Source organism: Tetrao urogallus, assembly GCF_951394365.1.
Source record: "Tetrao urogallus genome assembly, chromosome: 27".
NCBI classification, from domain to species: Eukaryota; Metazoa; Chordata; class Aves; order Galliformes; family Phasianidae; genus Tetrao; species Tetrao urogallus.
The window spans coordinates 1,469,203-1,491,130 of NC_136840.1; the positions used below are offsets into that span (position 1 = coordinate 1,469,203).

The following is a 21,928-nucleotide window of genomic DNA, read 5'->3' on the forward strand; positions in this document are numbered from 1 at the left end:
CTGCCGACCAGCGCCGCGCGGCCAATCGCAGCTCGAAAAGCGCGAAGCTGTTCGACCAATCAGCTGAGGGGAGAGGACGGGAGTGGTCAGGGAGGCGGGCTGGGCACGCCCTCTTGAGCTGTTAGCCAATCAGAAGAGGGACGGAGGTAGTGTCTCCGCCCCTCCGCTGTGCATGTTGGAAACTGCAATCAACGGGCTGCTGCTGCCGCGGTGTATGCTGGGAGGCCCTGTGCGGAACCGCTTCCGGGTTGCGCGTGCGCTAGGGACAGGGCTTCTTCCGCTTCCGCCGGAAGTTCCTTTCCGGGGCCTGTTCCCGTGCACGGTGGCGGCGGGGTGGCCTTCAGCCAGGCGGCGTCATGGCGGACGTGACCGCTCGCAGCCTGCAGTACGAGTACAAGGCGGTGAGTGCGGGCCTCAACCCTGTGCGCAGCGGGGGCGTCGTCCTCTTTCCGCCGGGCTTTCCCCATCTGTGGGGCCGCTGACGCGGGGCCGGTAAAGCGGTTCTTGTATAGATGGAGGCTGTTAAGGCCTGTGGTAATTAAAACCAGGCCTGGTAAAATCCAGGAGCTTTGAAATCCGGGATCGTTAAAGCAGCGCCGCGGTTGGAGTTGCTGCCCGCGTACCTTGTGGGTGGAGGGACAAAACGAATGCGGTCGGAGCCGCTGTGGTGCCAATGGGGAAAGGAGGGGAGGAAAATAACGGGTGTGCAGCAAGGCTGGAGAGCATAAAGGATGCACCCACCGCGTGATCCATCTCACGCTCTCCCTTCCCTCCCTCCTCTATTTATTCCTTCTTTCCTTCCTCCCTTCCCTCTTGCATTCTTTTCCTCCCTCCCTCCCTCCCTCCCTCCCTCCCTCCCTTCCTCCCTCCCTCCCTCCCTTCCTTCCTCCCTCCCTCCCTCCCTCCCTTCCTTCCTCCCTCCCTTCCCTCTTCCATTCTTTCCCTTCCCTACTCTCTACCTTCTTCCCTTCCCTCTCTCCCTTCCTTCTTCCCTTCCTTTCCCTCCCCAGAACTCCAACCTCGTGCTCCAAGCTGACCGCTCTCTCATTGACCGGACGCGGCGTGATGAACCCACAGGAGAGGTGCTGTCCCTGGTGGGCAAACTGGAGGGCACCCGTATGGGAGACAAGGCGCAACGCACCAAGCCGCAGATGCAGGAGGAGCGACGTGCCAAGTGAGAGGCAGCGCGGGGTCTGGGGGTGCTGCTGCAGGGGTGTGTTGGTGGGGGAGGCTCTGGGGGGGGTCTGCGGTGCTTCCCTGGTTCTGAGCAATGTGGGATGGCAGAGTCGTGGAGGTCAGAAAAGAGCTGTGAGGTTATGGAGTCCCACTGGCACGTCCAGCACTGAGCAGTGTCACTGAGCCGTGGAATCGTAGCGTGGTTGAATTGGAAGCGACTCAAAGCCCCCCAGTCCCACCTCCTGCCCTGGGCTGGGTGCCCCCCTCCGTCTCAGGCTGCCCCATCCATTGCCTTGGGTTGTGGTATCCACAGCTCCCCTATTTCAGCACCTCACCACCCTCACAGTGAAGAGTTTTTTCCTGACATCAGCCCTCAATCTCTTCTCTTTTACCCTAAAGCCATTCCTTTATCTATCAGACCACCCCCAAGCATCCACACATCTTTTGAATCCTTCCAGGGGTGGAGACTCAACTCCTTCCCCAGTATCCTGTTGTAATGCTTCACAGCTCTTCCAGTAAAGAAATATTTCCTCGTGTCCAACCTGAACCTCCCCAGCACAACCTGGGGTCTGAATCTCTTCTCCTGTTCCTCAGAGCTTGGGATAAAAGACCAACCCTCACCTCACTCCGTCCTCCTTTGAGGCAGATGTAGAGATTCTCCTTTTCTCCAGGCTAAATAACCCCAGTTCCCTCAGCTGCTCACTGTAAACCTGCTCCAGACTCTCTGCAGCTCCACTGCCCTCCCCTGGGTGTCCTCCAGCACCTCGATGCCTTGCACCTTTCATGCAGAGAGAGGCACAAAGCTGAACGCAGTCCTTGAGATCCTCTTCCCCGTGCTTTAATTTGGTAGATGTAGTAGAAAGCTATTTAGGGTGCTGCGTAGTGAAATTGCTTTGGTGGTGTGAGCAAAGGCTAAAAATTACCAGCTTGGAATATGCAGAGTGAGTGTTCGTTTGCATATTCATTTGGAGCTCAGCGCTCCACGTCAGGAACCTAAAAGTGAAATGAAAAAGGTTAAAAAAAGGAGGAAAAGAGAGTAGAGTTTTGCTTTGTTTTTTCCTCCATGGAAAGCCCCCTGGCAGCACGTCCATTGCTCCCGCAGCGCCACGCAGTGTAAAGCTGGGGCAGCAAAGCTGGGCAGAGCGGCGCCTCCCGGCTCTGCCTGTGGGAAGGGGTTGGGCTCTGAGGTGTGGAAACGCTTCTGGGGTTTGTTGTAAAGCTGTGGGTTTGGGGGCTGCGCTCCTGTGGCAGCGGGGTGGGCAAACAGGGGGGTGGGCAAACAGGGGGGTGGGCAAACAGAAGGGCCGCGCTTTGTCCTGCAGCAGCACAGGCTGCAGAATTCCCTGCTTGGGCGCTGCCATGGGTGCTGCCTCCTTGCAGGAGAAGGAAGCGCGACGAGGACAGGCACGACATCAACAAGATGAAGGGTTACACCCTGCTGTCTGAGGGCATCGACGAGATGGTGGGGATCATCTACAAACCCAAAACCAAGGAGACCCGGGAGACCTACGAGGTGTTGCTGAGCTTCATCCAGGCCGCCCTCGGGGACCAGGTGAGGATGGGGGCACAGCGTGGCGGCGGCGATGCCGCGATGGGGGGAGCTGCTGTGTGGCACGAGCTGTGCCCCCTGCTGACCTCGTGCTGGTGGCGCGGCTGCTGCTTGTTCCCCAGCCACGAGACATTCTGTGCGGAGCTGCCGACGAGGTGCTGGCGGTGCTGAAGAACGAGAAGCTGCGCGATAAGGAGAGGCGCAAGGAGATCGATCTGCTGCTGGGCCAGACTGACGACACCCGTTACCACGTGCTGGTGAACCTGGGCAAGAAGATCACGGATTACGGTGGTGACAAGGAGATTCAGAACATGGGTACGGGCACCGATGACGGCGGTGAGAGGGGATTCAGACGGTGGGTGCGGGCGCGTGTGGTCACAGCTGCAGTTTTGGGAGAGGGGTGGGCAGGAAGGCACGCAGCAGCAGGGGCGCCTTGTGCAGCCTGCTTGCAGGCATCGTGCTTTCACACAGAGGAGCTGGGAAACGTTTGGACGGTTTTCAAGCCTCCGAACGACGTTCTTTTCATCTCTTGGACGTGCGGAGGTGGGGGATCTGTGAGCCCTGCATATGGGCTGCAGGTTTTCTGCTTAATTGGTTCCGCTCTCCCTCGCAGATGACAACATTGATGAGACGTACGGCGTGAACGTGCAGTTTGAGTCAGATGAGGAGGTAAGGAGGCACTGCAGCTCGCTCTGACGTCTCCTCGCTTTCGGCTGCTCAGCAGCTGCCGTGTTTGATGTGTTTTACTCAGGTTGGGGTATCTGTGCCAGGAAGGAGAGGAGGGATTATTTCAGATGCTGCTTTCCTGGCTTGGGAGGATTTGTTGATTATCTTGCTAATCCGAGGCTCATCGTGAGTCAGGACGATGGGAAGCAGATGGTGATATTTAGATCTCCTGGGGCAGACTTGACAGGAGGAAGGGATGAGCTGAAATGCATCGTTTGGAAGCGTCTCGTAGAAGGGCTGTGTGGAATCGTTTCTGTGGGGGGCTGAGAGAATAAAAGAGGCACAGAGGAGCCTCTTGCAGTCACTCTGAGATCCAAGGAGTGGAAATAATTTGACCACGCGGCCCTTTATCCGAGCTAAAGGAATACATTGGTGTTAAAAGCACGAGCTCAATGGTTTCCCTTCAGGCACGAGCTGCCAGATGGTTCGTTTCTGCCAAGGAGAAGCTTCTCTCTGACGTGTGCCAAAGCCACTTACTGGGAAGTCGTGTTCCCACAGGAAGGTGATGAGGACATCTATGGCGAGGTGCGTGACGAGGCCTCTGATGACGACATGGAAGGAGACGAAGCCGTCGTCCGCTGCACCCTGTCAGCCAACGTGAGCAGGATGTGGAATGCGATCTGGGGTCGTGTGGGCTGGGATCCTTTTGGTTTGTGGACGGAGCTGAGCTCAGGCAGGGCTGGAAAGCAGCTGTGGAGGCCCGAAGTCACACGGGAGGGTTTGGGATGTGTGACATTTGCTGTTCCCCGTTCTGTCTGAGGGCAGAGGGAGCCCTGAGATGCTCATTTTGCAGCACGAATGCCTCATGTCTGATTTTAATAGAAGAAGGTGACATTGTTATGAGTTGTTTTGTTGGTCTGCTTTTTCAAGCTTGTGGCATCGGGTGAATTGATGAGCTCAAAGAAGAAGGATCTGCATCCGCGGGACATCGACGCCTTTTGGCTCCAGCGGCAGCTGAGCCGCTTCTATGACGATGCCATCGTTTCCCAGAAGAAGGCAGATGAAGTGCTGGAGATCCTGAAGGTGAGCAGCCAGGCGGCGTGCAGGGCTGCAGCGGCGTCAGGGCAGGGCTGCAGCGGTGTCAAGAGCAGGGCTGCAGCGGTGTCAAGAGCAGGGCTGCAGCGGTGTCAAGAGCAGGGCTGCAGCGGCGTCAGAGCAGGGCTGCAGTGTTGTCAAGAGCAGGGCTGCAGTGTTGTCAAGAGCAGGGCTGCAGTGTTGTCAAGAGCAGGGCTGCAGTGTTGTCAAGAGCAGGGCTGCAGTGTTGTCAAGAGCAGGGCTGCAGTGTTGTCAAGAGCAGGGCTGCAGTGTTGTCAAGAGCAGGGCTGCAGCGGTGTCAAGAGCAGGGCTGCAGCGGCGTCAGGGCAGCTCCTGGCAGGGAAGTTGTCACCTCAACACCTCTGTGTTCCTTCAAATTACGTGACTGAATGAGACCGTTGGTGTCTGTGTGTGCAGGGAAGCTCCGAGGTGCTCTCAATACCCAGAGAAATGCTCTTCCAATGGAAGGGGGTGTTTTTTTTCTGTTGGGAGATCAGTGCCAGCCAGTTGTGTTTCCTTACAAATGCTGGGGAGGAAGGGGAATCGCAGAGGACGGGCTTTGTGTCTGCAGCCCAAATCAGCCCTGGAGCTGTTTGGTTACTTCAGTTCTTGTTTCACGTGGCCTGAGCAAAGCAGGGGTTGTTGTGCAGAAATAACTCCTTGTTTCTCGTGTCTCTTCATCCCAGACCGCAAGTGATGACCGGGAGTGTGAAAACCAGCTTGTTCTGCTCCTGGGCTTCAACACCTTCGACTTCATCAAAGTGCTGCGGCAGCACCGGATGATGAGTGAGCGGGGTTCCCTCTGACCTTGCCTCTGTTCTCGGGGGCTCCCTGAGGCTTTTCTTACTGCCATCAGTGCCTCCCTGTGAAGGTGGGGCTTTGATGTTTGCCCCCTCCTTTGATCCTCACGGCCTCCTGCCATCTCTGAACTCTCTTCCATCAGTCCTGTACTGCACTTTGCTGGCCAGCGCCCAAAGCGAAGCCGAAAAAGAAAGGATCATGGGGAAGATGGAAGCAGATCCTGAGCTGTCCAAGTTCTTGTACCAGCTGCACGAGACGGAGAAGGAGGATCTCATCCGGGTAAGGCCGCAGGGGGAGAAACCACGGGGTCCTTCTGCTGTCAGAGCTGCCGGCCTTCAGCCACGTTGTGCTGCTGGTGGGAGAGGAAGCCGCTGACTCAGCGGGGATCTTGAAAACGTGGGAAACGCAGCTGAGCCGAGCGCTGGAAGTCGGCTGGGAGGGCGCCGTGTTCATCACCCGCTGCTGTTAAGCTGTCTGAACTTCTGCTTCGCCACCAAAAAATGCCGACGTGTGCAAATTTCAGGGTTTCAGTTAGAGCTGGCTGTGTTGTAATATTGTTTGAGCTCTCAGCTTCCTCAGCCCGTAAAGCACAGCTGTAACCCCTGCTCCACTCCCGGTTACCAAGGTCTGGATGTGACCTCGAGGCCAGGGAGCCCAGCAGTGCTCTGTAGTCTCACCAGTGTGCTGCTTTAGCTCTGCTTGGCCTTTGGAGAGCTGCGGCTCCAGGAGTGATCTGGGGTTTTGTTTCTTATCTAGCAGTAAGATCACGGTGCTGCTTTGGTGTAACGTTAGGAAACGAACCAAAACAGCACCCCAGCGTGGGCTGCAGCGATGTGAAGGGCCGGTGCTGTGTCTCCATGTTTGAGGAGTGGTGTTGGCATATTATGGGCTGGGCAGGGTTTGTGTTTTCGCTCCCTTCTTTTCCTGTTGTCTCCTGGAAGGCAGCTCCTGTCCTGGCCCTGGGGGCTCTGAGTTGTGCCAGACATGACTGGCTCTGGTTACACGAATGGCTGCGCTTGAGGGAATTGCTGTGCGTGGCTGTGGCTGGGTCAGCATGGCAGGAGAGCTGGGCAGGCTGTGGAAGAGGCTGAGCAGCTCCTGCACTGCCACAGCACTGAGGGCTGGGTGCTTTGTGTCCTGGCGCAGGAGGAGCGCTCTCGCCGGGAACGCGTTCGGCAGTCCAGGATGGACACTGACTTGGAGACCATGGATCTGGACCAAGGAGGAGAGGTGAGGCTCTTCAAAGCTGCCTGTTCCCCAGTGTAAAAAGGGCTTTTTGGAGGCGTGGGGGCAGGAAGGTGAGCAGATAAGCCCCTGATGTGCTAAAGAGGCGCTCAGCAGTTGGGTCCAGCTCCTTTTCCTTCAGTCCCGGGATCAAAGTGCCAGGGGAGCGTTGTGTTTTTCTTCCTCTCACTCTCCCTGTGCTGTTTGCAGGCGTTGGCTCCCCGGCAGGTGCTGGATTTGGAGGACCTGGTGTTTGCTCAGGGCAGTCATTTCATGGCCAACAAACGATGCCAGCTGCCCGATGGCTCCTTCCGAAGGCAGCGCAAGGGCTACGAGGAGGTGCACGTGCCTGCCCTGAAACCAAAGCCTTTTGGCTCTGAGGAGGTGGGTGACCTGCTGCCTGTTAGGCACAGGCTTTGTTGGGCTGCTCTGAACGTGTCAGATGTTTCTTTGCATCAGAAGAAGGGTGGCAGCAGGGACAGGGAGGCCATCGTCCCCCTCTGCTCTGCTCTCTGAGGCCCCATCTGCAGCACTGCGTCCAGGGCTGGAGCCCCCAGGACAGGAAGGACAGGGAGCTGCTGGAGGGGGTGCAGAGGAGCCGCAGAGATGAGCAGGGGCTGCAGCACCTCCACCACGAAGACAGGCTGAGGGAGCTGGGCTTGTTCAGCATGGAGAAAAGAAGGCTGGGGGTGACCTCAGTGCAGCCTGCAGGGCCTGAAGGGAGCCTGCAGGCAGGAGGGGAGTCAGCTCTGTGCAAGGGGAGATGGCAGCAGGACGAGGGGAAACGGTTTGAATGGAGGGAGGGCAGCTGGAGGTTGGATGTCAGGGGAAGTTGTGTGCTGTGAGAGCGGGGAGGGGCTGAACAGCTGCCAGAGAAGCTGTGATGCCCCGTCCATCCCTGGAGGTGTTGGAGGCCAGGTTGGATGGGGCCCTGGGCAGCCTGGGCTGCTGTTGAATGTGGAGGTTGGTGGCCCTGCGTGCGGCAGGGGGTTGCAGCTCCGCGATCCCCGAGGTCCCTCCAGCCCTGGCCGTTCTGTGCTTCTGACACTCAGCAGGCTGAGTCCGGCTTCTTGGAGAAATTGCTGGTGGCTGGAAGCAGTTCCTCGTTATGGAGTGTGTGTCCTGTGCTGGAGCATCTGCCTCGGGGCTCCGTGCCCCATTTAGCTGCCTCAGCTCTGCTGTTGTGCTCAATCTTCACTGCTGCTGAGCCAGAGACGAGGCTGTGACAAATTGCCTCTTTTGATCAGTGCTGGGCAGGGAAATGTGGGTCGATCTGTTGCACTGTGAGAACACGGTGGAGGTTGGCATTTTTGTGATGGGGTGCTGGTGGTCGGCCTCGTTTGATCTCTCCCTACCGTGGACCACGATCTCTGGGCACGGGGCTTCATCTCTTCTGGCCATCTGGTGGCAATGTGACCCTGCTGAGGTCTCACATGCCCTGCAGCCTGGGAGATGCTGAAACAGAGACGTTGAGTTAGATGCTTTTTTTTTTTCCCTTTTCAGCAATTGGTTTCAGTGGAAAAGCTGCCCAAATATGCCCAGGCTGGATTTGAAGGGTTTAAAACACTGAACCGTATCCAGAGCAAACTCTACCGCGCTGCCTTGGAGTCGGATGAGAATCTGCTGCTGTGCGCTCCCACGGTGAGCAGCCTGGCGCTGGGGTCCCCTGCGATGGCAGGAGTGCTGGTTGTCACCTCTGCGAGGGCGATGTGCCGAAGCAGAGCGCTGTAGGGAAGCCCCCAGCCTGGGGAGGTGACGGTGAGGCTGACGGGGCTGGTTCTGCTCGCATCGTAGGGCGCCGGGAAGACAAACGTGGCGCTGATGTGCATGCTGAGAGAAATAGGGAAGCACATCAACATGGATGGCACCATCAACGTGGACGAGTTCAAGATCATCTACATCGCACCCATGAGGTCTTTGGTGCAGGAGATGGTGGGCAGCTTTGGAAAGGTGAGCAGAGGATTGGGGCTGCTCCTGCGGGCCGGGGAGGATGAGCTTGGTTGTTGCAGAGGTTGTGGTTGCAGGAGGGTGTCGTGTCTGGCAGGAGCTTGCTGGGAGAGAATCGGTTTGGATCGTGCCTTTGACCTCTGCTGTGGGTTCCGTGGGCTGTGAGGGTGTTGGTGTGGGTGTGAGCTGTGGCACCCTGCTGTCCTGGGGGGGCATCTTTATCCACCCTCACCTGCGGGTTTCCTCGCAGCGCCTGGCAACCTATGGCATCAACGTGGCAGAGCTGACGGGGGATCACCAGCTGTGCAAGGAGGAAATCAGTGCCACCCAGATCATCGTCTGCACCCCGGAGAAGTGGGACATCATCACCCGCAAGGGGGGGGAGCGCACGTACACCCAGCTGGTGCGGCTGGTCATCCTGGTGAGCAGCGCCGCGGCCGGGTGCGACTTTGGCTGCCGAGGGTGGAGAGAGAATTGGACTGTGAGCGAGCAGGGCTGCTGGGAAGGAAAGGCTGAGCTGGGGGCCAAACTGCCCTTGTTGCTCCTCTTTAGGATGAGATACATCTCCTGCACGACGACAGAGGGCCTGTGCTGGAATCTTTGGTTGCCAGAGCCATCCGTAACATTGAGATGACCCAGGAGGATGTCAGGCTTGTTGGCTTGAGTGCCACCCTCCCCAACTACGAGGACGTGGCGACGTTCCTCCGAGTGGACCCTGCCAAGGGCCTGTTCTATTTTGATAACAGGTAAAGCTGGGGGAGGTCTTTGACTGTGGGGCAGCCTGCCGAGGAGGCAGCTTTTGTGGTCCTGTCTGGTGGAAGCCACGTGAGGTTGCAGTCGTCGGTGCAACACCATTTTTGCCCCCTGTGTTTTGCTTAGCAGGAGCAGTGATCCTGCCCCTTCCCTTGGTATTTAAGCTGATGTTTCTCAGTGAGCTGAGGCACAAGGGAAGTGTGCTGAGCTTAGCAACATGAAATCCAGGCTGCGTTTCGAGGAAGTGGTGTGGCTGACAAACTGCCTCTGGCCCTTTGTGTCAGCATCTCTCCTTTCTGCTCACTGGTGGCCTTGTTTTCCTTCCAGCTTCCGACCGGTGCCCCTGGAGCAGACCTACGTGGGCATCACAGAGAAGAAAGCAATCAAACGCTTCCAGATAATGAATGAGATCGTTTATGAGAAGATTATGGAGCACGCTGGGAAGAACCAGGTCTGGTACTTCTGCCTTGTTGTTGTCACACCCTCCTTGCTCTGTTTTGTTGCTGCTGAGGCTTTCAGGTTGTGGTTGCTGCAGGGAAGAGGTAGATTTACGAACTTGGTGACGGCTGAGGGAGGAAGGAACACAAACTGCTGTTCTTTGTCCTCCCTGTGTGATGGATGCATGAGCTGCCCATCTCTAAGAGGAGGGGATTTTGGTGATGCTGCCCTGTTAGTTCATGAGCTCTTGGCTCTGTTTTAGCTGCACAGCACGGATTGCTATCAGGGGTTTCATTTAAACCTTCCCACCCTCAGCTTGAGCAGCAGGTTGGGTTGGGGGCCTTTACCAGCTACAGCCGTGCTGTTTTCCCCCTTGACAACAATACCACCTTGTTTGACAGGTGCTGGTGTTCGTTCACTCCAGGAAGGAGACTGGCAAGACAGCGCGGGCCATCAGGGACATGTGTCTGGAGAAAGACACCCTGGGCCTCTTCCTGAGAGAGGGCTCAGCCTCCACCGAGGTGCTGAGGACGGAAGCTGAGCAGTGCAAGGTAATCACACAGCTGGGGCTGTAGGAAAAACAGTGCTGCTGCTCCCAGCGCGGGTTTGCAGCCCTCCTTTAGGATCTGCGCTGCCTTCGGTGGCTCCTGTTCTGCCCGAAAGCCTTGAGCTGGTTGTGTTTGTGCTGCAGAACCTGGAGCTGAAGGACCTCCTGCCCTACGGCTTTGCCATTCACCATGCTGGGATGACACGGGTGGACCGGACGTTGGTGGAGGATCTGTTTGCTGACAAACACATCCAGGTGAGCTGTGCTTCCCAGGGGGAAGATTTCACACAAGGAACGTTTGGATCGCCTCATTCAGCATGGGCTGAGACTTCCCAGCTGCTGCCCTCTCCTTTGAGTGTCTGCATTACACCTGGAAGGCAGAGGATCTTCCCAGGCTCGTGCAGGGAGCTGGTCAATCTGGGTGAAGGTCCCAGATCTTGCTGTTTAGCCCCCCTTCCTCTTCTGAGCTGTCCAGGCAGTCACTGTTTCCAGCCCTTGTCCCTTTTGTGCCCATCAGGAACCTTTTGGATCCTTTTGACCTTAGGAAGGGGTTCCTGCGTGGCTTTGCTGATCCCCATTTTTGCTCCTGCAGGTTTTGGTGTCTACAGCAACGCTGGCCTGGGGTGTGAACCTCCCTGCCCACACTGTTATCATCAAAGGCACGCAGGTGTACAGCCCTGAGAAGGGGCGCTGGACTGAGCTGGGAGCTTTGGACATCCTGCAGGTGAAGTTTCGCCAACAGCTGTGCTGCTGCGGCTGCTTTCAGGCTTCCTTAGCAGAGCAGCTCTCTGCTCTGTGCTGTCAGGCTGCCTCAGCTGTGCTGGGAGCTGTGCTGCTGTCAGGGCACAGCAGGATGGGATCCGTAGGACAGCAGACAAACGATTCCCATTATCTTGCCCAGGCACATCGGAGGTATTTTTGTGCCTCCTGTGGCAGCAGACTGGCAGCGAAGCCCCGAGACACACGGCGAGGGGAATTTGCCAAGCTGAAAGCTGTTCTTTCTGCTGACCTCACTTTCTCATCCCTCAGATGCTGGGGCGTGCTGGGAGGCCTCAGTACGACACCAAAGGTGAGGGGATCCTCATCACATCCCACGGCGAGCTGCAGTATTACCTGTCCCTGCTCAACCAGCAGCTCCCCATCGAAAGTCAGATGGTGTCGAAGCTGCCAGACATGCTGAATGCAGAAACTGTGCTGGGCAACGTCCAGAACGCAAAGGTGAGCTTTAGTTTGCTTTGTGTGGGCCACAGAGTGGGGCAGGGTGAGCCTTAGTTTGCTCTGTGTGTTGCTGTGCACCCAGAGAGCTGCTGGGGATGGTGGGAGCTGTGCAGCGACGCATCAGCTCTGCCTGGTCGGGCTGTGGGCTCTGATGTGTGCTGCTTTCCTCAGGATGCAGTGAACTGGCTTGGCTATACCTACCTGTACATCCGGATGCTGCGTTCCCCCACTCTCTATGGGATTTCCCACGATGATTTGAAGGGGGATCCGCTGCTGGACCAGCGCCGCTTGGATCTGGTTCACACCGCAGCCCTGATGTTGGACAAGAACAACCTGGTGAAGTACGACAAGAAGACAGGGAACTTCCAGGTGAGGAGGGGAGAGGAGCTGTGGCCAAGCAGAGCTGGGCGAGAGTGTCCTGTGGTTGAGAGAAGGGTGTGATCTCAGCGATTGAATGCAAATCCCAGGCAGTGCTGAGGAGGGGAAGGTGTGAGGTGTGGAGCTGTGTGCTGGGCAAAGCAGCTTTCCTTGGGGGATTTGAGGCCTGAGGGATTACCTGCAGCTTGTCTGCTGCCGTTACCCCAGCTGTGGCCTTTGTTCCTTCTCCCTGTGCCACGAGCGGTCGCGTGTCGTTCTGCTGCTTCGCTATGGCTGCTGTCTTTGCTGCAGGTGACAGAGCTGGGCCGCATTGCCAGCCACTACTACATCACCAACGAGACAATGCAAACGTACAACCAGCTCCTGAAGCCCACCCTGAGTGAGATTGAGCTGTTTCGGGTCTTCTCGCTGTCCTCAGAGTTCAGAAACATCACAGTGAGGGAGGTATGGAGCCGTCCTGGGAGATGCAGCCCTGATGCCGCGGGGGTTGGTGCAGATCTTTGTCCTGTGTGGGGCTGCTTCATCACTTCTCCATTGGATTTCCTCAGGAGGAGAAGCTTGAGCTTCAGAAGTTGCTGGAGCGAGTCCCAATCCCCGTGAAGGAAAGCATAGAGGAGCCCAGTGCCAAGGTGAGCCCTGTCTGCCCCTGCTGGGGTCTCCTTGCCCACCTTGGGAGAGCGGCCGTCCCTGCAAGAGCTGCCATGTGGGCCTGCAGCTCCGGAGAGCTTTCTGCTGCTCACAGTGAGCTGAGAGCCCTCTGCTCTGCTTCCCCAGATCAACGTGCTCCTCCAGGCCTTCATCTCCCAGCTGAAGCTGGAAGGCTTTGCTCTCATGGCAGACATGGTGTACGTTACCCAGGTGGGTGAGGGAGCGCAGCCAGCACCCCTCCATCTCCTCCCTGGTGCCTGCAGATCGGTGTCTCGGTCTCCCTGCTGGTGGGAGGGACGGCAATCTGCAACCCAGGGATGGAGTTGGTGTTTGAAATGGCTTGGAAAATAACTACAGCTGCGAGTGTTAAGGAGGGCCAGCTCCCATCAGGAGAAAAATTAGTCTTGAGTTTTTAATCAGAATCCTAAGAAGATAATTTAGGGACTGCAAGACTGTTGTGCCGTAAATGCCAAGCTCCCAAAGCTGGGAGTTGAGTCATTTCGCTCCTCCTGGGAGCGTTTGGGGGTGAAGAACGTGAGCTCAAAGCAGAGGACGGGGGGTGGGAAGGGGGAGGTGTTGGATCCCAGCTGAGCTCTGAGTGCTGCCCCAGTCTGCAGGGCGGCTGATGCGTGCCATCTTCGAGATCGTCCTGAACCGTGGCTGGGCTCAGCTCACCGATAAGACCCTCAACCTCTGCAAGATGATCGACAAACGGATGTGAGTGACAGCGCCTCTGGGCTTTCCCTGCTTTAACAGAGGCTTACAGGGGTGCCTGGCTGTGGGTCGGCCTTGGGCAGTGCGGGGAACCCAGCGAGGGCCGCAGCTGCGTTTCGGTGCCGCCTCACCCGGCCCTGGTTCCTGCAGGTGGCAGTCGATGTGCCCTCTGCGCCAGTTCAAGAAGCTGCCCGAGGAAGTGGTGAAGAAGATTGAGAAGAAGAATTTCCCGTTTGAGAGGCTCTATGACCTGAACCACAATGAAATAGGTACTGAGACGTGGGCTGGGAGCCTTGAAGCGCTGAGGTTGCGCTGTCTGTTCCTGGCTGAGGAGGCAGAGCTTCACGGTGCAGCCTGGGGAAGGCTGAGGCTTTCCCGTAGCACTTCTCCCTTTCCAGCTGTGCTCATGTTGCAGACGTTGCTCTGGGTGAAGTCCCAGAGCTGTTGTTCACCCTGCAGTCCTGATGGCAGTGCCTTTCTCTCGCAGGAGAACTGATCCGCATGCCCAAGATGGGCAAAACGATCCACAAATACGTCCATCTGTTCCCAAAGCTGGAGCTCTCTGTCCACTTGCAGCCCATTACCCGCTCTACCCTGAAAGTGGAGCTCACGATTGCCCCCGACTTCCAGTGGGATGAGAAGGTGAGCTGTGCTCCGAGAGGAGCTGCCCTCGATAAGGGGGGCAGGGAAACGCAGCCAGGCTGATGGATGCCACGCTGGGGTGGTGCTTCTGGGGCAGGCTCGCTGTGCAGGGCTGCAGTTCCTGGAGCAGGGTGGTGATGGTTCCTCTTGCTCAGGTGCACGGCTCGTCTGAAGCCTTCTGGATCCTGGTGGAGGACGTGGACAGCGAGGTGATCCTGCACCACGAGTACTTCCTGCTGAAGGCCAAATACGCGCAGGACGAGCACCTCGTCACCTTCTTCGTGCCCGTGTTCGAGCCCCTGCCCCCTCAGTACTTCATCCGGGTGGTGTCTGACCGCTGGCTCTGTACGTCCCACCCTGCCTGCCCCCCTGGGGTCTTGTGGGGAGGAGGAGGGTGGAGATGCATCAGATTTCGGGGCTGTGCTGGGGGAAGGGCTGCTGCCATCCTGCTGACTTCCAGGCTGGGTTTCCCTGAGGTGAGCAGCTCAGGAAATGAAAGCATCGGAGCGTTCTCTGAGCGGCGAATGCTTTGTGTGCCTGACAGCCTGTGAGACCCAGCTGCCCGTTTCCTTCCGCCACCTGATCCTCCCTGAGAAGTACCCCCCTCCCACGGAGCTGCTGGACCTGCAGCCGCTGCCCGTGTCTGCTCTGAGGAACAGCGCCTTCGAGAGCCTCTACCAGGACAAGTTCCCTTTCTTCAACCCTATCCAGACTCAGGGTGGGTACCAGCACTGCTTGCCTCCTCCAAATTGCTTCTCCCCGGGTTCTGGTTCCCGTCCTTTGGGGCTCAGACATGAGGAATTCTTGCAGCAAATAGCAAACCTCCCTTAGCCACACAGATTTGCTGCCTCTGAGTCTTTCATGAGCCAGAGCATCTTTGCGTTCCTTTGCACACCAGGCAGCCTGAGGTTTGCTCTTGGAAGCTGTGCCTCTGCAGCTTGTGGTCCAAACTTCATCTGTGCTGCTCGTAGGGATGGGGTTGAGGGCGACCCAAAGCTGCTGTGCCTGCATTCATCCTCCTGGGCATGGCCACAACAGGGAGCTCACAGCTGGGCTGTGCTCTGATCCTACAACTCTCAGACAGCTTTTTCTGCATCTCCCTGTGTGAGCCGGGCGCAGGGTGCGTTCTCTCGACCTTTGGGTGATGTAAGTCCCTTCTTTCTTGGTCTGTCCCAGTGTTTAACACCGTCTATAACAGCGACGACAACGTGTTTGTGGGTGCCCCCACGGGAAGTGGGAAAACCATTTGTGCTGAGTTTGCCATCCTCAGGATGTTGCTCCAGAACTCGGAGGGACGCTGTGTGTACATCACCCCCATGGAGGCCCTGGCAGAGCAGGTAAGCCCTGGAGCTTTGCTCCAGCTTTGCTTTCCTTCTTTGTCCTCCCCCCGTTTCACGTTCCCCATCCGTTCTGTGCTGGCACAGCTCTCAGAACGGTTTGAATCCTTTGGTTAACTGCTTTCCTGATGTCTCTGAGGGAGCAAAGAGACACCGCTGCACCTCCGGCCCGCTGCTGTTGGGCTCTGTGTGCATTTTGTGCATCTCCAGGGCTATGGCAGGATTGATTGGAATGGGAAGCTGACACGGCACCCCTTGCTTTTTTCCTCAGGTCTTCATGGACTGGTACGAAAAGTTCCAGGAGCGTCTCAATAAAAAGGTGGTTTTGCTGACGGGGGAGACCAGCACTGACCTGAAGCTGCTGGGCAAAGGGAACATCATCATCAGCACCCCTGAGAAGTGGGACATCCTGTCCCGGCGCTGGAAGCAGCGCAAGAACGTCCAGAACGTCAACCTCTTCATCGTGGATGAAGTGCACCTCATCGGGGGCGAGAATGGGGTACGGGATGGGGGAGTGGGGGGTGGCCCGGCGCGGTGGGGCGATGCTGATCCTCATCACCCTGTTGGTGTGAGAGCTGGGAGCAGAGCGGCTGTGGGGTGGGCGCTCAGCTTCTGCCCCTGTGCTGTGGGATGGGGCAGGAGGGCGTTGGGAAGCTCAGGAGCGGTGGATGGGCTCTGCAGGGCTTCCCCCCCCCTCTGCTCCGACCCTCCCTGCTCCAACCTGCCCTGTCCCCCCCTCCTCAGCCCGTGCTGGAGGTCATCTGCTCCCGGATGCGCTACATCTCCTCGCAGATCGAGCGGCCCATCCGCATCGTGGCCCTCAGCTCATCCCTGTCCAACGCCAAGGACGTGGCGCACTGGCTGGGCTGCAGCGCCACCTCCACCTTCAACTTCCACCCCAACGTCCGCCCCGTGCCCTTGGAGCTGCACATCCAGGTGGGTTTTGGGCAGTCGCTGCCGTTCCCCCTTTTCCTTTCTGCCCCTTTTCCAACCGGCATCGCTGCCCGCTTCTCTTTCCTGCAGGGTTTCAACATCAGCCACACGCAGACCCGCCTGCTCTCCATGGCCAAGCCGGTTTACCACGCCATCATGAAGCACTCTCCCAAAAAGCCCATCATCGTCTTCGTGCCGTCCCGCAAGCAGACGCGGCTCACGGCCATCAACATCCTCACCACGTGTGCCTCAGACGTGCAGAGACACAGGTAAAGGTGCAAAGGTGCTGCGGCCACGTGGCATCCCATGCCTGGCTTTTCCTCCTCTCAGCGAGGCGGGGAGCCTGGGCTGCGTGTGACGAGGGAGAGCTCGCGTTGCTGGGCCTCAGCTGTCCCCTGGGGGGGGACGGGCTGATGGGCCTGGCTGGGGTCCCTTTACCCCCCCGCGTCCCTTGCAGGTTCCTGCACTGTGCAGAGAAGGACCTGGTGCCCTACCTGGACAAACTGAATGACAACACCCTGAAGGAGACGCTGGTGAATGGTGTGGGCTATCTGCACGAGGGGCTGACGGCCATGGAGCGGCGGGTGGTGGAGCAGCTTTTCAGCTCTGGTGAGGCCTGGGGTGGGGACACCCCCCATTGAACCTCCTCGGCACACCCGGCTGTGCTTTGGGTCTTCTGGGCTGGGAATGTCAGCTTGCCTGTGCCTCCCCGGTCCTAAAATCCCTAAGAGATCTTCAACTTCATCTCTCCTCTTCGTGCCTTGAGTCCGTCTGCCCAAATGTCCAACCTCTGGGTCTCTCTGTGCCCCGGGATGCGTTCTGCCCCTGGGCTGACTGCTCTCTCCATGCCTTCCAGGTGCAGTGCAGGTGATGGTTGCCTCCCGCAGCCTCTGCTGGGGTATGAACATTGCAGCTCACCTGGTGATCATCATGGACACGCAGTACTACAACGGCAAGATCCACGCGTGAGTTGTGCGGCGCCGCCGACCCGAATCCCAAAGTCCTCCAGCGCTGCCCAGGCGGTGGCTGAAAGCATGGAGAGCTTTTCACGGAGCTGCTCTCCATGAAAGCCTTCCTCTCCGTGCCCCAGGTACGTGGATTACCCCATCTACGACGTGCTGCAGATGGTGGGCCACGCCAACCGCCCGCTGCAGGACGACGAGGGCCGCTGCGTCATCATGTGCCAGGGATCCAAGAAGGTGCGTGAGGGGCAGGGCGCCGTTCCTGGCCTGCAAATATCCCATCTGGGATGTGGGTTTCACCTTGGCAAGCTCAGTGCAATCAGATTTGGGCTCTGTGATACCGGAGGTGCTGGCTTTATTCATCCCCTTCCCTTCTACCTCTGCTCTGCCGTAGGATTTCTTCAAGAAATTCCTTTACGAGCCCCTGCCAGTGGAATCCCACCTGGACCACTGCATGCACGATCACTTCAACGCCGAGATTGTCACCAAGACCATTGAAAACAAGCAGGATGCAGTGGATTACCTGACTTGGACGTTCCTGTACCGCAGGATGACGCAGAATCCCAACTACTACAACCTGCAGGGTGAGCAGAGGGCTCTGCAGTGGAGGCCTTCACTGGGGCAGCTTCTCCCCATCCCGGGGCGTTCCTGAGCCGCGCTGCTGTGCCCGCAGGCGTGTCCCACAGGCACCTCTCTGACCACCTCTCGGAGCTGGTGGAGCAGACCCTCAGTGACCTGGAGCAGTCCAAGTGCATCAGCATCGAGGACGAGATGGACGTGGCTCCCCTCAACCTGGGGATGATTGCAGCCTATTATTACATCAACTACACCACTATTGGTGAGGGAAACGCGGGAGGCAGCGCAGTGCCTGCTGCTCCTGCTCTCCGTCCTCTCTGGATGATGTGGGTGAAGGAGGGAAGGCGCTGTGTGCGTGAATCCCCCCCCCGCTCAGCATGAGGCTGCGTGTTCTCTGCCTGAAGGCATCCCTTACGTTGCCCAGCTTAACGCTGCTCGCTTTTTCCCGACCCCTTTTCCCTTTCTGCCCTTCAGAGCTCTTCAGCATGTCCCTCAATGCCAAAACCAAAGTGCGAGGGCTGATAGAAATCATCTCCAACGCTGCTGAGTATGAGAACATCCCCATCCGGCACCACGAGGACAACCTGCTGCGCCAGGTGAGCTGGAGCTGCGGCGCTGCAGGGCCCGCCTTTGTTTCCTGCTCTGTGAGGCCCGAGCTCTGACTGCTCTCTCGTTTCTCCCCACAGCTGGCCCAGAAGGTCCCCCACAAGCTGACCAACCCCAAATTCAACGACCCCCACGTCAAGACCAACCTCCTGCTGCAGGCTCACTTATCGCGCATGCAGCTGAGCGCCGAGCTGCAGTCGGACACGGAGGAGATCCTCAGCAAGGTGCGGTGGGGCGGCAGAGGGGTGGGGGGCAGCTGCTGTATCCCCGAGCGCTGCTTTCCAACCCAGCTCTGCCCCCCGCCTGCAGGCAATCCGGCTGATCCAGGCGTGTGTGGACGTCCTGTCCAGCAACGGGTGGCTGAGCCCCGCCTTGGCCGCCATGGAGCTGGCACAGATGGTGACCCAAGCCATGTGGTCCAAGGACTCCTACCTCAAGCAGCTGCCTCACTTCACCTCTGAGCACATCAAGCGCTGCACTGACAAGGTAAAACCCAAAACGCGACGCCTGGCCCCGTGCTGGAGGATGAGGGGTGGTGGCGTGGAACCCGGCTTCAACGCGGGGCTGAGAGCCGTGCTGTTGCAGGGGGTGGAGAGCGTGTTTGACATCATGGAGATGGAGGACGAGGACCGGAACGCGCTGCTGCAGCTCTCGGATGCGCAGATCGCCGACGTCGCCCGCTTCTGCAACCGCTACCCCAACATCGAGCTGTCCTACGAGGTGGTGGAGAAGGAAAGCATCCGGAGGTGAGGAGGGGGCCGGCAGCACGGCGAGGCCCTGCGGTGCCGCGGCGGCGCCCTGACTTTGCTTCTGTCCACGCAGCGGAGGCCCCGTGGTGGTGCTGGTGCAGCTGGAGCGTGAGGAGGAGGTCACCGGCCCCGTCATCGCCCCCCTGTTCCCCCAGGTGAGTGCCAGGAGCTGGGCAGGGCTGTTAGGGCAGCAGAACGTTGGGGACGGCCCGCCTGGGTGAGATGGGCTCCGTCCCCAGCGCTGCGCCTGTGTGTCTGCTCTTCATCCCCTGGCAGAAACGTGAGGAGGGCTGGTGGGTGGTGATCGGCGACTCCAAGTCCAACAGCCTCATCTCCATCAAGCGGCTGACGCTGCAGCAGAAGGCCAAGGTGAGCGGGGGCTGCGTGGGGCCGCGCTGCGTTCGCTGAGCCCCCCGACCCCGCAGCCCTGACGCCTCGTTCCTCCCCTGCTCCCAGGTGAAGCTGGATTTCGTGGCCCCGGCCACGGGGACGCACAACTACACGCTGTACTTCATGAGCGACGCCTACATGGGCTGCGACCAGGAGTACAAATTCAGCGTGGACGTGAAGGAGGCCGAGAGCGACAGCGAATCTGATTAGTGGGGGCTGCGCTGCCCCGCGCCGGTGAGGATCCGTGACCAAACTGTGACCAAACCGCAGTGCTCTCACCTCCCTCTGTGTGTATTTCCTGTTTTTCTAGGATGTTGTACAGTGTTTTTTTTAGAATGGAGTTGTGTCTGCAGCAGCTGGAATAAATGCTGAGCTTTCCCCAACCCTCTTTTGCCCACTGCGCTGCTGTTTGTTTGTGGCTGAAAGCACGGAAGCATTTGGGTTTGTTTCCTCCTGACAAAGCAGTCCTGAGCCGCTCTGCTTTCTCCCTTAAAGCTGTGAGGCTCAATTTCGGCACCTTCCCGCTTCATTGAGTGCTTCTATGCCCTCAGGTTTGCTGCTGCAAGTTAATTAGCAGGACTAATTAAGGCAAAGTGAGCTGTCAGCGGGGAGAAGCGGCGGTTCTGGGGTTTGGCAGGAGGAGCAGAGGCTGCCGCCAGCCCAGGAGCTTCTGGGAGCAGCTCAGGCACAGCAGCAGCTCCCTGGGGCTGTGCTTTACTGGGACGGTCCAGCCCTCACCAAACCTGTTCCCTGTTGGCCTGTCCTCCCCCATCAGCCTCCAGCCCCAGGGGTTGCACCTCCGCCCTCCCCAAAAAAGAAGAGCCTGGAGGCTTCGGGCTGACAGCAGGGATTTATTGAGCGCACGGCAGGGAGAGGCAGCGTTCCCCTCTCTCAAAGCCACCCCCGCTCCTGGCGGAGCAGCTGCGGCTTTTGGGCCAGACAAAATTCACCTGCCAGAAGGCCGGAGTCCAAACGGCAGAGGGCGGCGGGACGCAGGTCGCTCAGCCCCATGCCCTTCTCTGTAACAGCAGTGGGCTTGAGGAGAAGCACAGCCACGCCGCGACGCCCCAAACCCTCAGCACGCTTCAGGCTGCTGGTACTGCCAGAAGGCAATCTCGCCGTCGTCGCTGCAGGAGGCGAGCAGCCCCGGCTCCTTTGGGTTCCAGGCCACGCAGTTGACGTCCTGTGAGTGCGCCCGGGGCACGTGGGCTGTGAGGCTGAAGGTGGGCTGCTGCTGCTGCAGGGAGGAGGACGAGCTCTCCTCGAAGACCCGGATGGCGTCGTCACCGCAGGCTGTGGCCAAGGCTCCGGTGAGGCGGCACCTGGAGGGGAGACGGCGTGAAATAGCACCCGAATCCTGAGAGAGGAGGGAGCAGCTCCCTGCTGCTGCACGCTCACCACGACACGTCGTAGATGGTCCTGCTGTGGTAGCCTGAGAGGTTGCAGACGCATTTCCAGGTGGGGTCGGCGCCGCTGCACGCCACCCCTAAAGGACAGGAGGAGAAGCTCAGCGCGCTGCTGGTCAGGAGGGGGAAAACCACTCACGTGCACAGCGCTGAGCGTTCAAAGCCACAGCAAGGGGGGAGCTCACCTTCCTCGTTGCCAGGTTTGTAGCACTGCCAGATGCGCACCGTCTTGTCGTCGCTGCAGGACGCCAGGCGCTCGCCGCTGCCATCGAAGGCCACGCTCCACACGGTGGATTCGTGGCCCTCCAACGTGGCGCAGCACACCCAGTCGTCCTCCTCCTCGTGGTACAGCTTCACCGTGTCGTCGTAGCTGGCCGAGGCCAACAGCTGGGAGAGGAATCAGAATCACAGACCAGCCCCAGCCAGAGGGGCTGGGAGCCTCAGAGCTCCAGAGCTCTATAAAGGATCACTCAAAGCCCGTGTCTGAGAGCAAAGCCCTCCAGCACGGAGCCTTTCCCAACACACAGAGGGACGCTCGCAGCTCGTGGTGCTGCTGCCCCTGGGGCTGGTTCTCACCTCCTGGCTGGGGTGCCAGACCACGTGCTTGACGTCCTGAGTGTGCGAATTGAGGACGCTGACGCACTCGTACTCCTCCTCTTCATCCACTGTGGGGAAGAACAGCCCTCTCCATGAGGAAATGGGGACACAAGTGGGGACGCTGTGCTCCGGGCCCTGTCTGTTCCCACACGCAGCACCAGCGCTCACCTTCCCAGACCCAGACGCTCTTGTCACGGCTGCAGGTGGCCAGCAGGCTCCCTGAGGGCGCCCAGGCCACCGACTTTACTTCATTCTCATGGCCTTCCAGCGTGGTGACGCACTGTGGGGACAACACACAGAGCTGCGGGACTCTGCTGCGGGCAGCTGGTGGGGCAGGGGGACGGGGCCTCACCTCAAAGCCGTCCTCGCACCGCTTCCAGATGCACGTGGTGGCATCAAAGCTGGCAGAGGCCAAATAGGAGCCGCAGGGCGACCACGCCACCCTGCGCACCGTGCGCTGGTGGCCATCGGCCAGCACTGCCCGGCAGGCCCAGCCTGACCCTGAGCGGGGGAGAGGGAATGATGGCGGATCCGGATCAGAGCCTCGCCCCTCCCCACCAACTTGCACCCCCCCAA

At 58.8% G+C, this 21,928-nt stretch overlaps 2 protein-coding genes across 2 annotated transcripts in view; one reads left to right on the forward strand and one right to left on the reverse strand.

Annotated features, from left to right (window-relative positions):
* Positions 1-356: 356 nt before the first annotated feature.
* Positions 357-19,570, forward strand: SNRNP200 (small nuclear ribonucleoprotein U5 subunit 200; the record flags this gene model as incomplete). The annotated part of the gene is made up of 45 exons (XM_079547430.1): positions 357-401; positions 1,011-1,174; positions 2,557-2,728; positions 2,848-3,040; positions 3,339-3,394; positions 3,950-4,048; positions 4,322-4,474; positions 5,173-5,272; positions 5,430-5,566; positions 6,434-6,517; positions 6,722-6,895; positions 8,015-8,152; positions 8,306-8,461; positions 8,709-8,879; positions 9,011-9,204; positions 9,539-9,662; positions 10,051-10,200; positions 10,341-10,451; positions 10,789-10,920; positions 11,226-11,414; positions 11,586-11,783; positions 12,084-12,236; positions 12,341-12,421; positions 12,567-12,650; positions 13,051-13,157; positions 13,305-13,423; positions 13,642-13,796; positions 13,952-14,141; positions 14,341-14,514; positions 14,973-15,133; positions 15,405-15,632; positions 15,878-16,069; positions 16,157-16,335; positions 16,524-16,675; positions 16,923-17,031; positions 17,157-17,265; positions 17,423-17,612; positions 17,702-17,866; positions 18,079-18,200; positions 18,291-18,434; positions 18,520-18,696; positions 18,796-18,956; positions 19,033-19,114; positions 19,236-19,328; positions 19,416-19,570. The coding sequence occupies 45 exons, from the start codon at positions 357-359 to the stop codon at positions 19,557-19,559; spliced, it is 6,411 nt and encodes a 2,136-aa protein (XP_079403556.1). The 3' UTR covers positions 19,560-19,570.
* An 854-nt stretch (positions 19,571-20,424) lies between these two features.
* The window catches only part of CIAO1 (cytosolic iron-sulfur assembly component 1), a gene marked incomplete at both ends in the record, with an annotated part of 2,052 nt that continues 548 nt past the window's right edge, over positions 20,425-21,928 (reverse strand). Inside the window, 6 exons of the mRNA XM_079547509.1 lie at positions 20,425-20,671; positions 20,748-20,835; positions 20,941-21,142; positions 21,332-21,420; positions 21,521-21,632; positions 21,705-21,853. Coding sequence (XP_079403635.1) covers positions 20,425-20,671; positions 20,748-20,835; positions 20,941-21,142; positions 21,332-21,420; positions 21,521-21,632; positions 21,705-21,853 — 887 coding nt within the window. The remainder of the gene's footprint in view (positions 20,672-20,747; positions 20,836-20,940; positions 21,143-21,331; positions 21,421-21,520; positions 21,633-21,704; positions 21,854-21,928) is intronic.